The sequence below is a fragment of the Staurois parvus genome, unplaced genomic scaffold, assembly GCF_062004578.1.
Source record: "Staurois parvus isolate SC_StPar_1 unplaced genomic scaffold, SC_StPar_1.0 ptg000727l, whole genome shotgun sequence".
NCBI classification, from domain to species: domain Eukaryota; kingdom Metazoa; phylum Chordata; class Amphibia; order Anura; family Ranidae; genus Staurois; species Staurois parvus.
This window is the reverse complement of record NW_028318523.1, coordinates 5425026-5442424: the sequence shown is the minus strand read 5'-3', so window position 1 is coordinate 5442424 and position 17399 is coordinate 5425026. Positions and strand designations below refer to the sequence as shown.

At 44.7% G+C, this 17399-nt stretch overlaps 1 protein-coding gene across 1 annotated transcript in view; it reads right to left on the bottom strand.

Moving 5' to 3' along the window:
• The window catches only part of LOC149445344 (leucine-rich PPR motif-containing protein, mitochondrial-like), a 164207-nt gene extending 162929 nt beyond the window's left edge, over positions 1-1278 (bottom strand). The window contains exon 1 of the mRNA XM_089653936.1: positions 1123-1278. Coding sequence (XP_089510062.1) covers positions 1123-1217 — 95 coding nt within the window. The 5' untranslated portion in view covers positions 1218-1278. The remainder of the gene's footprint in view (positions 1-1122) is intronic.
• Positions 1279-17399: the final 16121 nt, after the last annotated feature.

Genomic DNA, 17399 nt, shown 5'->3' with positions numbered 1-17399 from the left:
GGTGAGTTCAGGGGCTGCTGGAAACAAAAAAAAAGAAAAGCTCCTAAATGTCAGTTTATCAGCTGCAGTGTACATGAGCCCTAATAACCGAATCTTCTATTTCTCCCATCAGTTCATCCCCCACAGTTATTACCTTTTGTACCACTAGCCCCTCCCTCTTAGATTGTAAGCTCCCAGGATCAGGGACCTCCTATCCCTCTTGTATTGAACTGTATTGTTGCTGTATTGTCTCCAGTTATATTGTAAAGCGCTGAGCAAACTGTCCAGCTATATAAATCCTGTATAATAATGTTAGAAGCTGATTGGCTCCCATACACAGCTGCACCAGGTTCTGAGGGCTCCAGTGTTAGTAAATCCCCCCACTGTGTTCAGGAATGGAAGTCACATTGGAAGCAGCGGCTGGGTCTGCATCCCGACTGACACCAATGGGGCTCCATCTCGACTGACACCAATGGGGCTGCATCCCGACTGACACCAATGGGGCTGCATCCCGACTGACACCAATGGGGCTGCATCCCGACTGACACCAATGGGGCTGCATCCCGACTGACACCAATGGGGCTGCATCCCGACTGACACCAATGGGGCTGCATCCCGACTGACACCAATGGGGCTCCATCCCGACTGACACCAATGGGGCTCCATCCCGACTGACACCAATGGGGCTCCATCCCGACTGACACCAATGGGGCTCCATCCCGACTGACACCAATGGGGCAGCATCCCGACCGACACCAATGGGGCAGCATCCCGACCGACACCAATGGGGCAGCATCCCGACCGACACCAATGGGGCAGCATCCCGACCGACACCAATGGGGCTCCATCCCGACCGACACCAATGGGGCTCCATCCCGACTGACACCAATGGGGCTCCATCCCGACTGACACCAGTGGGGCTCCATCCCGACTGACACCAATGGGGCTGCAAAACCAACATTTCCCAGAGATTAGGAATACACAGAACACGTGGGATTGTCCTGCAGAAAGAAATGTATACACTGTATGGTAGGCATGCTGCACAGGCCTGACACTGCCAGACCCCACATGCAGGGGACACCCTGTACAATGTCCTCCACAATGGTGTCACAGCCCTGGGAGGGGGTGAGGACATGGACTCACCTGACTGGTACAACCGCAGGCCGCACTGTATAAGCCGGCAGGAAGCACAGTCCCCGGCGAAGGACAAGCCGGGCTCCTGCTAAAAGAGCAGCCATGATGATTTCACAACTCACGCCGGCCAAGGACAGTGGGAACACGTGATCACACAGGAACCAGACCACGGAGACGCGGAGGAAGTGATGTTAGGGAAGCCGACACACTGGCGCTTCCGCCAGTACTGCCGTGTAGTGCTGTCATGGCAAACCACTGCCGGGTGCAGCTAGTGCTGGAGGAGGCGAGAGCAGATGGCCGGATTGGTGCTGTTATTGGTCGCAATAAGTGTTAAAGAAAAGAAAAAGTGCAACTCCTCTTAGACTACAAAAATAATAAACATAATATCCTACACAAGACATTATCTGTTTATTTTTGTTCCTTTCAGGCCTTGTTGGCACCAGGTTGCAGAGACATCGGTTTTTCTGCACACGTTCTGCAAGGGCACAACAAAATCAATTGTTCTCTATGTGCCTTGTTCACAACACCGGTATCACGTGCAGATTTATTTTCTGTGCAGGAATCTGCAACGTGTATAAAACTCATTACAGCACGCGTGTAAACTGGTGTCTCTGCAAGTGAAATCTGTGCATCAGTTTCCATCAGTTTTTCTGCACGTATGGTGTAAACGAGGCCTAATGCTGGCTATAGACGGGTCAAATGCCAAAAAAAAAATCGGCCGATTTTTGCACTGTTAGTGGGTTAATTGGTTGGCCGTTTTTTGGGTTTTATGCACAGTTTTTTTTAGCAGTCATGTTGGAAAATTTGCGGCCGATTTAGCCGGCAATGATGGGCAAATCAGCCGATCGTCTTACGGATAAAAAAATCTGCGCATGAGCCATGACCTGCAAGGTTGCCAGCATTCTTTTTACTGTAAATGCACATATATATATACCAGGGGCGGACTGACCATTTGGGAACTCGGGCACTGCCCGAGGGCCCTGGGTCAGTAGGGGGCCCCATGAGATGCCCCTGGTACCTTTTTAATAGGCTTTTTTGGGTGTGGATGAGGACACAGGGGCCCCATGATCCCCTATTGCCCGTGGGCCCCATGAGCTGTCAGTCAGACCCTGATATATACATACCTACCACTTCCTACCACTCCATCCTCCACAGCTATCTCCTCCTGTACCACCATCCCCTCCCTCCTAGATTGTAAGCTCCAAGGAGCAGGGCCCTCAATCCCCTCATGTTTTGCATTGTATTGGTATTGTTCTGTCACATGTTCTGTCCCCCTTTGTAATGTACAGTGCTGAGCGAACTATTGGCACTTTTTAAATACTGTATAATAATAATAATATATAGTGTTTCTGAAAGTCCAAAATTAAATTGTATTCCTAGAAAAGGTAATAAGGTTCTAAAAAGGTTCTTTAAAATTTTCTATTTTCCAATCAAAGATAGATTTATAGGAGAAGAAAAAAAAACTGTTGTTACATTAGATGTCAGAAGAAGAAGTCCGCTATTATACTTTATATGAAAAAGTCTTGCAGTTGCAACAAATGTATCCATCTGTATCCAAATAAAAACATAATGTATTTGTATTGTTGTCACATTGTATGCTGTGCTCCCCTGTCTCTGTCAAACTGGTTTCTTGTCCCATTCTTTCGTGAGCATTGGTGGCAGCATCGGCAACGGCACCGACCGATTTTTCGGTTATCGGCTGACAATTCGGCCAATAAAAGGCCCGTCTGTTGCCTGCATTACTTTTATTTATGCTAGGGGAGTAGTTACCAAAACGTTTTGCTTTCTGAAAAACTTTTGGTGACTGTGATAGACCCTTTAGGCCTTGGTCACACCATACAGAAACACTGATGGAAACTAATGTTCAGATTTCACTTGCAGAGACACCAGTTTACATCAGTTTTCATGCACATCTCAATGACTTTTTCATGCATGTTGCAGACTTCTGCACAGAAAATAATCTACACGTGATAAAAGTGTTGTGGTGTGAACAGGGCACATAAAGGACAGTTGATTTTGTTGTGCCCTTGCAGAACGCGTGCAGAAAAACTGACGTCTCTGCACCATGGTGTCAACGAGGCCTTAAACTGAACTTGAAGCGGAGTTCCACCTGAAAAAAAATAAAAAAAATAAAAGTCAGCTGCTACAAAAACTGTAGCTGCTGACTTTTAAAATACAGACACTCACCTGTCCCTCAATCCGGCGGTGTCCTCACCACGGCTGGTTTCACCAGCCGTCTTCTCTCCCTGGTGCAGGCATCTTCAGTGTGGGCACCTGGCTGTGACAGCTTGCGGCTTCACAGCCAGGTGCCCACTGCGCATGCGAGAGAAGCGCTGCGCTTTGTGAATGGTCCCGTAGTCTTCTGGGACCTGTCACGTGTCCCAGAAGACTACGGGGAAAGGGGAGGACAACTTTTGCTTCCGATCACCTAGGCGATCACAGCGAAAGTGGAAAAGGGTACATGTCAAATGCAGGTACCCACTCCCCAAAGGTGACAATCCTTAATGGGGAGCGAGGGACAAAGCATTAAAGCGGAACTTCCCCTTGTGGGTGGAGCTCCGCTTTAAGTATAACTTATAACTGCATCACATAGGACTCTTAACGCGGAACTAAGTGCCCGATCATACAGGTGCAATTTGGGAATGAAATCACACCTGAAATCGCATCAAATGAATGTGAATGGCAGTGTCATAACATGTGCGATTTGCTGCAGCACGATATCTAAAGTAGTTCTTGCATTACTTTTTCTGCAGTTTTGTTGCGATTTCACATACACGGAATATAATGGAAATCGCACTGCAAATTGCAAGAAATCATTGAAAATCTTCACAAGTAGCAATAAAGTCTTCAGAAATTGCACACAAAACACGCGTTTTTATATCGCAGCAGTATGACTGGTGAGTTAACCCATCAATTTAACGAGAGAGAGAAAAAAGGGGCACTGCTCAAACCTCTCTTATACTCCCGCCTGTGAAGGATGGCCATGCCCTTTGACACGTTTCACCTCGCCCACCGGGGCTTGATCACAGAGGAGTGGCCGGCATGACAGCTGAGGCCAACCTTCACATACAGGAGTATACAGGAGGCTCGAGCAGTGCCCCTTTTTCTCTCTCCTTAATAGAATCTGCATTTTAATGCGGACGCCGCTCCCCTGTCATGCCGGTTAGGTGACTACTTAGACTATATGGCTTAAGAGTGGCACTAAGATTTTCTACATTGCCATCGATTTAACGGTTTAAAAAAACAATTATATTCCCAGCATTCCAGGAGTGTAACTGTCACTTTTTCTTGTACTTTCAACCAAACTGTCAAACCATCAAATGGCTGTTGTTATAACTGATAAGGCGCAGCATCATGGCAGTTGCAGATCAAACAGAGGTCAAGATGGCAGCTTCCTTGGCTGAAAAGGATAGGAGCTACTTTTGTAGCTCCATTCAGGCAGATTGATGCTTTTTTGGCGCGTTTTTATTCCCATAGAAATACATGGAAAATGTAAATAAACGTAAATTACACCTTTTCATGCTCTTTAGAGAGTTTTGTCGCATGACCAAGAGTGATTTTCTGGCATGGCAAAATATGGCAACAATTGATGTCACGGATTAAATCTTTCTCTCTCAAAAAGACAGAACTCAAAAAGCCCAAAAAATGCCTGAACAAATCGTGCACAAACATTCACAAACGCAAATAAAAAACTAGTCAAAACACATGAAAAAATGCACACAAATGCTCTGTTCCGATCAGCAGGGGATCTGAGAGTAGATGTCCTGCTGAAGCAGAGCTGAACAGCATGGGTGTCCATTCTTTTACATCTGTGCCTGTTCAGATTGCGCCCGCATATACACAGTGGACTGTGAAGGACCTGTGATGGCTCTATGGGCAGGTGTATCAATTTACACCAGGCTACCTCCAATCCATCATGTTCAGGTCCATACAAACTGAAAAAAGATGCAGCCCATTCCCATTTTTCTTTTTGGACTTGGACAGTCCGGATTAGACAGGTGGACCTTATTGCACAGGCCATGGGAAAGGGCCTTAAAAGTGTTTTGCTGCTAATTTTCATTTGTTGCAGTGTCCATGTAAGGTAACCTGGATTTTTAGGATCAGAAAACCAATGCAGACTTATGCTTCTGCTTATGTGACTGCTTATTGTACACTCGCTAGTACTTCCAAGCAAAAGGACAATATCAGATGTAACCAGGTGCCGGCTATATCATTATGCCTTTCGGGGACATTTACAGATGACACTATGATTAATCCTTTCCCCCTAGTGCCCAGTACTGCTACATCATTTCCTGTTAGCAGAATGAATCCAGTTCTTCTGACATCAGAGGATCTTGGGACCTGTAGTCCTATAGCCAGTGCATACTGTATTTATGAGTGCTGATTGAACTACAACTACCAGAGCCCTGGCAAACAAGAGGGATGCTGGGAGAGCAGATATAATCTACAGCAAGGGACTGGCTCACTTTCCTGGGTACTGGATTCAGAGCTTAACACAGGGGGACTGCCGTTCTTCTCCAGAGACAGATGGTTAGCCTACTGCTGCGGGACTCTGTACATCAGTTGAGCACAGTGGTGACTCTGATTGATACACCAGCAGGGGCGGACTGACAACTCATGGGGCCCCCGGGCAATAGGGGATCATGGGGCCCCTGTGTCCTTGCCCAAGCTCAAAAAAGCCTATGAAAAAGGTACCAGGGAAATCTCATGGGGCCCCTTACTGACCTCGGGCCCTCGGGCAGTGCCCGAGTTTCCAAATGATCAGTCTGCCCCTGTACACCGGGATAGCATCAGCTTCTCTGCATTGGCACTGACACTATCCGGTCTTCACACAGACATCTCTGCTTGCTGCTCTGACAGGCGGCAACTCTGCACATCCCTGCAAACAGCCAGGAGCCTGTGCAAGAACTCTTGTTTGTGGGAGGCCGTGCAATCCCCCACCCTCACCTAACAGCCGTTCTCCTTCATTCCTCCTACCACTCCATCCCCCACAGCCATTTCCTCCTGTACCACTACCCCCTCCCTTCTAGATTGTAAGCTCGAAAGAGTAGGGCCCTCTAACCCCTCGTGTGCTGTTTGTAGTTGCTGTACTGTTTCATGTATTGTCCCCCCTCTATTGTACAGCGCTGAGCAAACCCTTTGGCGCTATATAAACTCGATGTAATAATAATAATAATCCCCAAGACTGGTAAGCGGGCAGATGCCCAACCTCTTTCTGTCGTCACTCTAGAGCAGCCTTTCGCAACCGGGGTACCGCCAGAGGTCTTCAGGGGTGCCGTGGGGAGAATGGCTGTCACTTGAACCCAAGCTCCCGATATGTTGCTTCCTCACCACCTGGTTTAACCCCGTAAAAAGCAGCATCAATCACCACACCACAGCTGTGTTCAATACGCACACAGTTGCGGGGTGGTTGTAGTTCAACCCCATTCACCTGAAGGTATACTTCCAACTGCAGCAACATCATGTGTATATCCCCAGCTGTTGTTTCTGCAGCTAAAGGGTGAGCAGTTGGGGGTGGTAAAAGCAGCTCAGTTGCATGGTTTTACCACCCTCCAACCTCACAGGTGAACAGGCCCTTGGTTTACATCTTTGTGGTTGTGTATAGGGCAGCCCATTCATTTCAGTGGGCTGCCTTACCCGCAGAAATACAGGGAAAGTTGTCCCTGACCTTAGTTTTAAAATTGCACCACACCAAAAACACCCCCTGTTTGTCAATGAATGGGGTACCCCTAAAGAGCAGAGCATTTGTCTGCGTGTCAGGAATGAGCGCAATTTCGCACGTGTTCTGCGACACACAGTAACATGAACCAAGCCTTGGACAGGGGTGCCTCATGCTGAAAATACTTTTCAAGGGCTCCCCGACTGGAAAAAGGTTTAGAAACACTGCTCTAGAGACACTACATGCAGACATCTTTACATCCCAGTATTAAGCTGCTTGCTCTGGGGCAGGAGGCAGAGGCCAGGAGCAACAACGGGGGACCCGAGAAGAGCAGGATCAGGGCTGCTTTGTGCAAAACCACTGCACAGTAACTGTAAAATGTTTGTTTGTTTTTTATTGCCTTTAATATCACTTTAATATATTATACAAAGTGGAGTGGCAGATATATGGAGAGAGATTAGTAAATACATTTAATTTTTAGAGCATTAGCTCTATCTGTTCAATCTGATATAATTGCGTTAGTACTGGAGTATACGTAATACGTTTTTTTTTCATTGGGGTTTATCTGAAAGGTTATTTGGGCTCCTTGGAATAGGGGTTTGACAGTAGCTCCAGTGGAGGGAACTCTAGTGTAGATTATGGACAGTTTTTGATGATGTACAATATATTTCAATAGTTGGCTTGATCCATGGATATGGGACCTGTGTGGGATATGTGTAATATTGTTTCCTAACATTACAGGTGAGGTTGATCATGGATGTTGATCCCCTATATGGAATGTTTGTGTTTGGTCAATGTTGTGTTACACTATTTGATTTATTATTATTTCTCTGTGACCATCACTTTTTTATTACTGCTCTGTGTGTTTAAGCTGTCTCCTTCTGTCTAAGCTGAGCTTTTTTTCTCACCATACTTGTGTATATCCCTCCCCCCTGCCTCTCTCTGTAGTCATTCCACTGTATCCTGTCTTCTTGAATGCATCTTTCCATGAGGCTTAAAACATTAGCGGTTTTTTTCTACCTATGATTATCCTCCATTAAACGGAACATTAGAATGGTTTTCCTCATCTGACTTCCTCAACATGTGAGTTTATTAATTGATTTAAATTGTCTGACCCGATGCAAGAGATAGATTCAACACCACGTCATATATCTGTATACATCGCTGGAGATAATGTTTATGGTCCTGTAGTTGAGCCAGAACAGTCAGGAATTTATGGAGAAGGACTACTACACTTCATAGAAAAGGTGTATTTCCTTCCTCTCTTTTTTTCCCTCCTCCCTTGGGAGTGTTACAAAGATCTCTTAGGGTATGAATCATTTTGGAGCACTTCCCTTTCATTTTCCTTTTTTCAATCTTTGTGGTACATTTATTTATATTTTTTGTGATTTGTTTGTCCCAGGTCCTAATTCCACGTTTGATGGTCATAAAATAAAGGTATATACAATGTTCGGATGTTTATGGATATTAAAATTTATTGTTCAAGCAAATACTGATTTGTGGTTCATAGTATCACAGAACCAGAAGTGGGGTTATGGTACCCACAAAATGCATTGTGACATATCTTGTAATTTCTTTCTTCTAGAGCTCTTCTAGACTTCTACAAATTCATGCAAATAAAGAAGCCAGGTTTCAATGAGTAGGGTGGGAGAGACAATGATATGCTGTGAAACATAGAAAAAATTCTTTATATGTTTGTATTTAAAAGGAAATGTTTTGTCAGGCATAGTACACCACATGTTTTAATGTTTTTATGGATGCAATAAATGTTTTTTTGTAATTTTAGCAGTAATGCAGAAATAGAGTATTATTGGGAACCTTTAAAGTCCCATGATTTGGAAAGTTTTCTGGTACTGATGGATTCCAGTTGCCCTGATACAGTTTTTTCCATTCTGGCAATGTCCTAATGAAACCTTTCGCCATTTTTATTACTGACTGCACTGAGATTTTCAGGAAGGAAGTCCAAGTGTGAATGTAGAAAATGAATCTTTAGGGACATGTTTTACTTATGGTCTTGTTTGCTGCAATACATTTGTAAACCAGCTGAATGTACTGTAGTTTGGTGCTCAGCTGTTCCTAAGAAAATTCTCATACAACAAATTCTCAAAATGACATCCTTGAATGCTTTCCTGATGGAAATCTCTGGCCCCACTAACAGATCTTCCAACCAATTCTCATTGATGACGTATCTGATCTGTGGACCAACAAAAATGCCTCCTTATTCTTCTCATCAGTTATTAATGAAAATCTTCACCTCCCTCATTCATCACTTTCACAGAATTTTTAATCAGTCCAAGTGAAGCGGAGGCAAAAATACCTTTGTGAGGTCAACAAGTAGTTCATGTACCACTTTAGTCTGTCCTGGAACCAAATTCTTTTGGAGTGGGCATTTTCTTGTTAATGTAATGCTTCTATTTTGCACAGCTGTCCCGTTCACATATGTAACAACAGTACTTGGTATATCTGAATTGCATTAAGAGCAGAGCAGAGCTGCCACTTTTAGATCTCCACAGATATCCCAGCTGTACTTGGTATACTGGATGTGCTTCATTAAACAGTTCCATGTTATCGTATGTTTCTTTCATTTGTGCAGCAAAGCCAACAGGTACAGTATTTCAAATTGCAAAAAAGCAAAAACAGATTTGTATAAAATTATATGCGATCAGTTAAATTACAGGTTATTTTTGTAACAAACAGCCAAAAATCTATAGGACACAAAATCTTTGTTGCCCATTTGTTATAAATTGCAAACAATGAAATATCATGTTTGAGATAATATCAGCATTTCCTTTTCTTTTATCCGTCATGGCACCTTTTAAAAATATGCAACATCTTGATGCACACCAGATATAAACGTCACTTACAATCAATGAGAAACTTGAGCTTGGGTTGACACATGCAACTGCTTTGATGAAGCTGCCTTTCACATCAGAGGTCCCTCCATCACATTAGAGTCCACCTCCCATCACGTCAGAGCCTCCCATCATGTCAGAGTTCCCCTATCATGTCATAGTGCCTCCATCATATTAGCAGCACCCCCCTCCCATCATAGAATCCTCCTATCACATCAGACCCCCCCATACATCAGAGTATCCCCTATACATTGGGATTCTCCTGTACACTGTTGTCATTAGAGCTCTCATTAGAGTCCTACCTTAAGCTTCTCATTAGAGCCCTACCTTAAGCTGGGTACACACGGGCCGAAAATTGACCAAGAATGGTCGGTTTGGCAGAAGCAGCTCCTCGTCCAGCAGAAGCCGGTCACACGACAAGCCAGGTTCCTTTCCACCCTAGATCTGGCTGGAAGCTACTGGCAAGTCCCAGTTTGAGACCAAGACCAGGAAAAGACCACCTTCAACACACCCTTGGGACTGTTCCAGTTTAATTGCATCCCCTTTGGTCTAAGCAATGCCCCCAGCACTTTCCAGAGCTTAATAGAAAAATGTCTTGGAGACTTCAGTTTCGAGACTGTGTTAGTTTACCTCGATTATATAATCATTTTCTCCCAGACATTCAAAGACCATGTAAAACATCTAGATCGGGTGTTGATGAAGAGTACAAAACCGACCAAAGGAAGTGAGAGTTACAAGCTAAAGTCCAAGTGGAAGCACACCCCATATTGTTTGGTGGGGCAGGCTTTCCCACCTACCACTGTCTATGACCTAGTCTCTGAGGGGTCTGACCCCATAAGGAAATGGTTACACCAAAATATGTTGAAACCATGTGGGCTGGGTGGTGACTGCTCCAGCAATCCTGCTGATGATCGGGTTTGACTCTGCTGATCTTCCACTGGTGCACAAAGCAGCTGTGGAATAGTTCCTACTACCACTTGTGCTCGAACCTCTGGCCTCCACCAATTCAGACACTGACAACTCTGGTACCAGGAGCCCAGTGGGCCCGACAGCCCCATTCAGTAACACCAACTGTATTGACAGGTCTGAGGATCCTACCTTCGATCCAGGTGAGGGAAGAGCGGAAAACATGTATCACCCATTGCCATCCAACAGCAGGCAACCTCCTGCAAGACATTCTGACTATGTTGTTTGACTTGTTTTATTGTTCTGCCTACCCATGTTCGTGTTGCATTTTATTGTTGTTGTTGCTTTTGCTGTGTTGCGATGCTGACGACAGCATCTGTCAAAGGGGGAGTGGGTGAAGGCAGGTGCAGTCTGCTTTCTCCACTGCAAGAGGTACAGGACTGGAGCAATGCCGCAGCATAGGGAGAAAGTCAGGGGAAACATGGTTTTTCTATGGCTTCCTTGGTCCTGAAGGCAGCATTTCAGTTGACAACACTCCATCCAGGTTACCCCTGGTGACCATCTTAGGTCAGCAGAGCCTTTATAGGCCCCTGCCCCCAGGTTTTGTAGTGAATTTACAGAACAGGTCACAGGAAATACTTTGATCAGTGAGAGTTTCCATTAAACCACATGACAGCAGCTGTTGTTTTGTGTGTGAAGGGTTAAGTGTGGAGTTAAATGATCCCAGGGATGATCATTTTCTGCCTGCCGGCAGTTAAATTGTTGTCCTGCAATTTGGAAACTTTCTCTGTAGGGTGAGGCTGAGAGTACCAATGTCACACCGAGGAGTATGAGAATGAGGCCAGTGGGGGGCCAGTTTGGGGGGTAGTGCTGACTGCATTGTAACAAGGCACATGGTGGCACTACCACTTCTTGCCAGGGCCCTGTCCTGCATGGGGGCTGTGGGCTAATTCCAGAAGCTGGAATGAGAGGAGCTACAAAGCAAAAGTTTTGCCAAAATAGTATTGAAACCCTGGGTATGGGGTGATTTGTCGCATTTTTTTTTCTTCTGCTGCAGCAGCTGTGGATAAGACAACTGGTAAGAATGCTGTTAAGTTGGCAGTATGGATGTAGAAGAACATATCCCTTTGAGGTACTGCTCCCCGTGAGCTCTGTGGTGCAGAGTCATGTGTTTCCTCATGCAAATGGATGATACTTTTACCACAGCTGATACATTGCTGCCAGAGGTTGCAGGTCACAATGGTGATGTTGACAGCAGATACGCTAAAAAAGACTCACACTGCAAAGCTCTGTGGACTAGTCCTGGGTACAGCAATGGCCTACTCACTGCTAAGTTCAGGTTTCCTGAATGTCAAAAAGGATTTATCAAACTTCCCACAAACTGAACCTGGGCAGATTGGCCTATACCAATTCCTTAGAAAAGCTCATGCAGTACATTTTGGGTCTTGCTGCTGAGGATTGCCGGAGAGGAGACGGCAGCAGCAGAAGCCCCCGATCCAGGAAATAGCTCATATTAGGTGAATAGACACTGACTCCTTCACCACTGTGTCCCTCCTGCTCTCTCTCTCTCTCCCCCTCTCCTTCCCTTTCTCTCCCCTTTCTCTCTCTCTCTCACCCTCTCCCTCCCTCTCTCTCTCTTTCCCTCTCTCATCCTCTCTCTATCACCCTCTCTCTTTCTCTCTCTCTCTCACCCTCTCTTTCTCACCCACTCTCTCTCACCCACTCTCCCTCTCTCACCCTCTCTTTCTCACCCACTCTCACTCCCTCTCTCACCCTCTCCCCCCCTCTCTATCACCCTTTCTCTCTCTCACCCTCTCTGCCTCACCCTCTCTCGACCTCTCTCTCGACCTCTCTCTCTCTCACCCCCCCTCTCTCTATCACCCTCTCTTTCTCTCACCCTCTCTCTATCACCCTCTCCCCCCCTCTCTCTCTCCCCTCCCCCTCCTCTCTCTGTCTCTCACCCCCATCTCACTCTCTCTCACCCCCTCTCCCTCTCTCACCCCCCCTCTCTCACCCCCTCCCTCTCTCTCACCTTCTCCCTCCCTCTCTCACCCCCCTCACTTTTTCTCACCCTCCCTCTCTCAACCCCTCTATATTTCTCTCACCCTCTCTATCTCTTTCCCTCTCTCTTTCACCCTCTCCTCTCTCTCACCCTCTCCCTCCCCCTCTCTCCCCCTCTCCCCCCCTCTCTCTCTCACCCTCTACCCCTCTCTCACCCACTCCCTCTCACCCTCTCACCCTCACCCTCTCCCTCTCCCTCTCTCTCTCTCATCTCACTCCCTCTCCCTCTCCCTCTCCCTCTCCCTCTCTCTCTCTCTCTCTCTCTCTCTCATCTCACTCCCTCTCCCTCTCTCTCTCACCTTCCTCTCCCCCACCTTCTCTCCCCTTCCTACATCTCTCTCCTACTTTTCCATCTTTCTCTTCCTCCCCTCTTTTGTCTCTATCTCACTACCCACTCTTCCCCTCTTAAGTTTTAAACAGGACTTTCTGTCATATTTCAGTAAAAAATGCACTGTCAGATTTTCCATGGTCTGTCAGGAAACAAAAAGGGTTGTGGGGGGTTGGCTCCCCTGTCAGGAAAGAGGCTGAGTGGAAGCTGAACAGCCGCACAAGGCAATTAACCTGTCAGTCAATGTAATCTTTACTGTACAATGTAACCAGCAGGTGTTGCATACAGCTCCCAAAAACACATCCATTTTTATGCACATTGCACTTCTTTCTGTGCTGTCAGGGCCCAGATTATGTTCTTGCACACAGGCCCACTGCTTTTATAAATTTCCCCTGGTTGCTTCATAAAGATGACTGCTATGCCACAGCCATCTTTAAACCTGGAAGTGCCCAGTGTCTTCTACAGAAAGAAGGCAGGAACTACCTTGCAGGCTATGCTGCGGTAGATATTTAAATACCCCCTATCCAGCTGAGCTGCAATATGAAGGTGGGGCATTGTGTGGGTGTGGCTTGAGTGTGGGTAAGGACACAGGGGCCCCCTTTGTCTCCTATTGCCCCATGGCTCCATCAATTGTCAGTCCGCCCCTGTTATATACTGTATCTCAAGTGTGAAATCTAACACACTTCTGCCTTTGATTGCTAGTCTCATAATATTTGGAGTGAGATTTGCTAATGTCACTACGGGGGTGCTTACTGTTCTCTGTGCTGGAGACTTTGACATGAGGAAGCAAAGTCCTGTCTCAACACAGTACAGCTTCTAGATCTTAGTTAGCCTAATTTTGTCATTTTTTTTTTAAATTGGTACAAGACATGAAACATACATTGAATGAGAAGTATTCCTTATGCTGGTGGCTGCTCTACCCCCCCTCAGCAGTAATCCTTAGGTGCTGTGGGGGTTAATACGAGCCACTGGGCCAGTCATAGGCACTCGTCAAGATTGCCGGCTATGCCTACTCTTTTCGCTCTCCTCCATATATAAAGGCTATACTATAGCTTTGCACAGTGGCAAGACCTGTATGAATAGAAGAGGTGGACATTTTATTCATTTTCTCATCTGGTATTCATAGAGCAATCTTTATTGCTGGAAAGGTGGGCATAGTTGGCAGTCTTGATTAGGGCCTATGACAGGTCCAGCAGCTTGTATTAGCCCCAGAGTACCGGAAGATTACCACTGTGGGAGTATGGGGGGGGGAGGGTCAGAGGACTGAAGATATAAATGAAGAGAGCAGTCATTAGTACAAGGGACAATTCTTTTCAATGTGAGTACCATCTCTTATACTGATTAAAAAAAAAAATTACTAAACTTAAAGTGTTACTAAACCCAGGATCCTGCATTCACTATATCTGGTCTGTCACAGTACACAAAACATGGAAATGGAATTATTTTTGTAAATATAAACTGCTAAATACCTTTTCTCAGCAGCAGTTAGAGCAGTCTTGTGACTTCTAGCAGTGTCATCAGAGAGATTTGGCCATCCACGCTGTTGAGCATGGGTGGGAAAACCTATGGATTTCTCTTCCTCAGCCCATTTATGTATTGGATCAGAAAATTGTAAACAACTGACCGATCAGTTGGAAAGATCAGTTTGGAGGCATTAAAGTGTTACTAAACCCAGGATCCTGCATTCACTATATCTGGTCTCCCACAGTACACATAACATGGAAATGCAACTATTTTAGTAAATATAAACTGCTAAATATCTTTTCTCATCAGCAGTTAGAGCAGTCTTGTGACTTCTAGCAGTGTCCAGCAGAGCACTAGTTAAAGCTTGTAGGAGGCGTTTTCCTTCCACACTAGGAGGATGCAATACCTCTGACCTCTGTCTGGACAGTGCTGATTGGCCCTGTGCTGATCACATGCACTCTCCCAAGAGAAAAATTAAAAAAAAACCCTCTCTAGCAAGGGTTACGGGTTCAATCTGTCTTAGCATGGAAATTTGAACAAGAGGAGGGGCAGAGAAGTCAGGATCAAACAGCGTTTTTACACAATGCAGAGGATTTACCCCTTAGGTTCCACAGTGAGTATAACAAGCATGCTTTACTGCATCTACAGACTTATTGTACTGTTGTGGGTTTAGTAACACTTTAAGCTTAAAAGTGATTGTGAAGTTAAAAAAGAAAATGAAAATAACAAACATGTTATACTTACTTGATCTGTGCAATGGTTTTCCACAGAGCAGCCCTGATCTTCCTCTTGTCAGGTACCTCCTCTTTGTGTGCCACCATAGGAAGTCACATCCTATGGTGGCACATGTGTGGACTCGATTCTTAACCAGGCTACATCTTTTGATAAACACTGTGCTGCTGGGCCTCGCCCCCTGCTCCCTCTTCACAGGATTTGATTGGCAGTAGCAGGAGCCAATGACTCTCGCTGCTGCCTCCATGTCCAGTGAGGAGGGAGAAGGAGAGCAGCTCCACTGCTCTTTGGCACAGTGCTGGATTGAGATCAGGTAAGTATTTGGGGGGGGGAGCTGAACATAGGTTTTGTATCTTAACCTCCCTGGCGGTCTAACTAATCAATATTTTTGAATGTCAAAGCTGTACATTGTTTTTCATGGAAATTTGTTGTTTTATATTGTAGGCCTGTAATTCTTAGGAATAACTCCCTTAATTCTGTCCAAACAAGAGTCTAGTAAACATCCTGAGCATGATAAAAGTTTGAAAGATGAAATCATAAATTATAATATAATAATTATAAAAAATAATAATATAATAATAATAATAATAAATGTAATTCAATAATGTAATCAAACCAAAAACACTGAAATTTTAAATAGAGCGCCAAGTTCGCACATCAGCTCAGTCGCAGAATCGTTTTCTGATGACGAATTTCTCCACAAATCACTATCGCTCAATTCTCCAAGTGATTCTAATTCACTCTCGCTGTTCTCTAGCCGGTCTGAAACCGCTTTTGACCTAAAGGGACACTTTTTGGACGCCGTGGACGTTTCTCAGTTTCCGGGCAGAAAGAACAATAAAAATGCAGGCAGGGCACAGGACAAAGCACTCGGGACAACATTTAGGTGAAATGGTTTGATACAGTAATGTAATACTAACAGATTACAATGTATTGTGTGTATGTAAAATTTTGACATTTTTGAATCTCCCGCCGGTTCTGCCCCACATACGTCCCGGCGCTCACAGGGAACAGAACCCGGGAGACGGATGCCGGCATCGGCCTGAGAACATGGCCAGGGGACACAGCAGGAGGACCTCGTGGGATCGTGGGACAAGGTAAGGCTTGAGGGTTCGCTGCAGTGTAATCCCGAAATTTGCTGGGGGTTACTGCTTTTGGTAGTGAAATTAACCCCGACTCACACTCAGGTTTACCCCCAGGAAGGTTAATGCAGAGAAAACATTAAGGTAAAAAAAACCTTAAGCCTTTACAACCACTTTACTGTAAATGTTCTCATCCCAAATTGCCTGTCGCTGAACAGTTTAAGAAACTCTAATTATGGTTTTTTAGCAAGTATAAAATGTTATTCTCTTTTAATCAAAAATATAAAAATTCATTTTCTATTGTGTTAAATACAATCCTTTCTTTTTAGCCATTTCAGCCCTCATCTAAAAATCCAAATGCTTAGAGACTTTCTATTTTTGTTACAACTGTAAAACTTTTTGGAGAAGACATTCTGTTTTCTCTCTTTCAGCAAGTTCAGTTCTCGTATCCATCAAATAACAGCGAGTGTGTAACAGTTAAGTTTCCTGTTAACCAACATTGTAATTATTACTGAAGTACGACAAAGACAGACATATTTGGTCATGAGAAGCTTTTTATCTGCTGCACAGTGACACGTAACATTACATGTTGTCTTATACTTGATTATTATTATTTTAAATGCATTATTTAAATCATCCTAGTGAAGGGAAGGTAGTCTGTGCTATGCAATTATCTGTCTAAAGCTGACATTTTACAGAGCTTTTAGAAAAAAAGACTTTTATTGTTCTCCAAACAACTTTGCTTTAAAAGTTTTTTTTTCAGTCCTAATTCTGTGGGCTTTTAATAGCATGCTATTATTTATCAGCATTAAGCTTTTTATCCATTTTGTTCCCGCTAAATATGGGTATGGGTCCCTTTGAGAAATCATTTAGATGATTCAGTGATTGCACAACCACTGGTAGACAGTATCCTGGCGTCGGGTTTATTGAATTGTAGAATCTTCTTGTATCCACCTCTCGATTGCCGGTAGCAGAACACAGCTGAATGTAAAGAACTGTGCAGTGTTTATGTTAAAGTGAACCTGTCAGCCTTGATAAACTATCAAAACTAAAAAGTCCTTCTGAAAGCCGGCCACAACAAGCTAGTTTATTTTTAGTTTAGCCAGTGTCTTTAAAAAAAAATATTAGATTCATCCATCCACAAAAATGCAAAAATTAGGTGGATGAAGGTACACCCCCTTCCCTCAGGTGGGACATTGTAT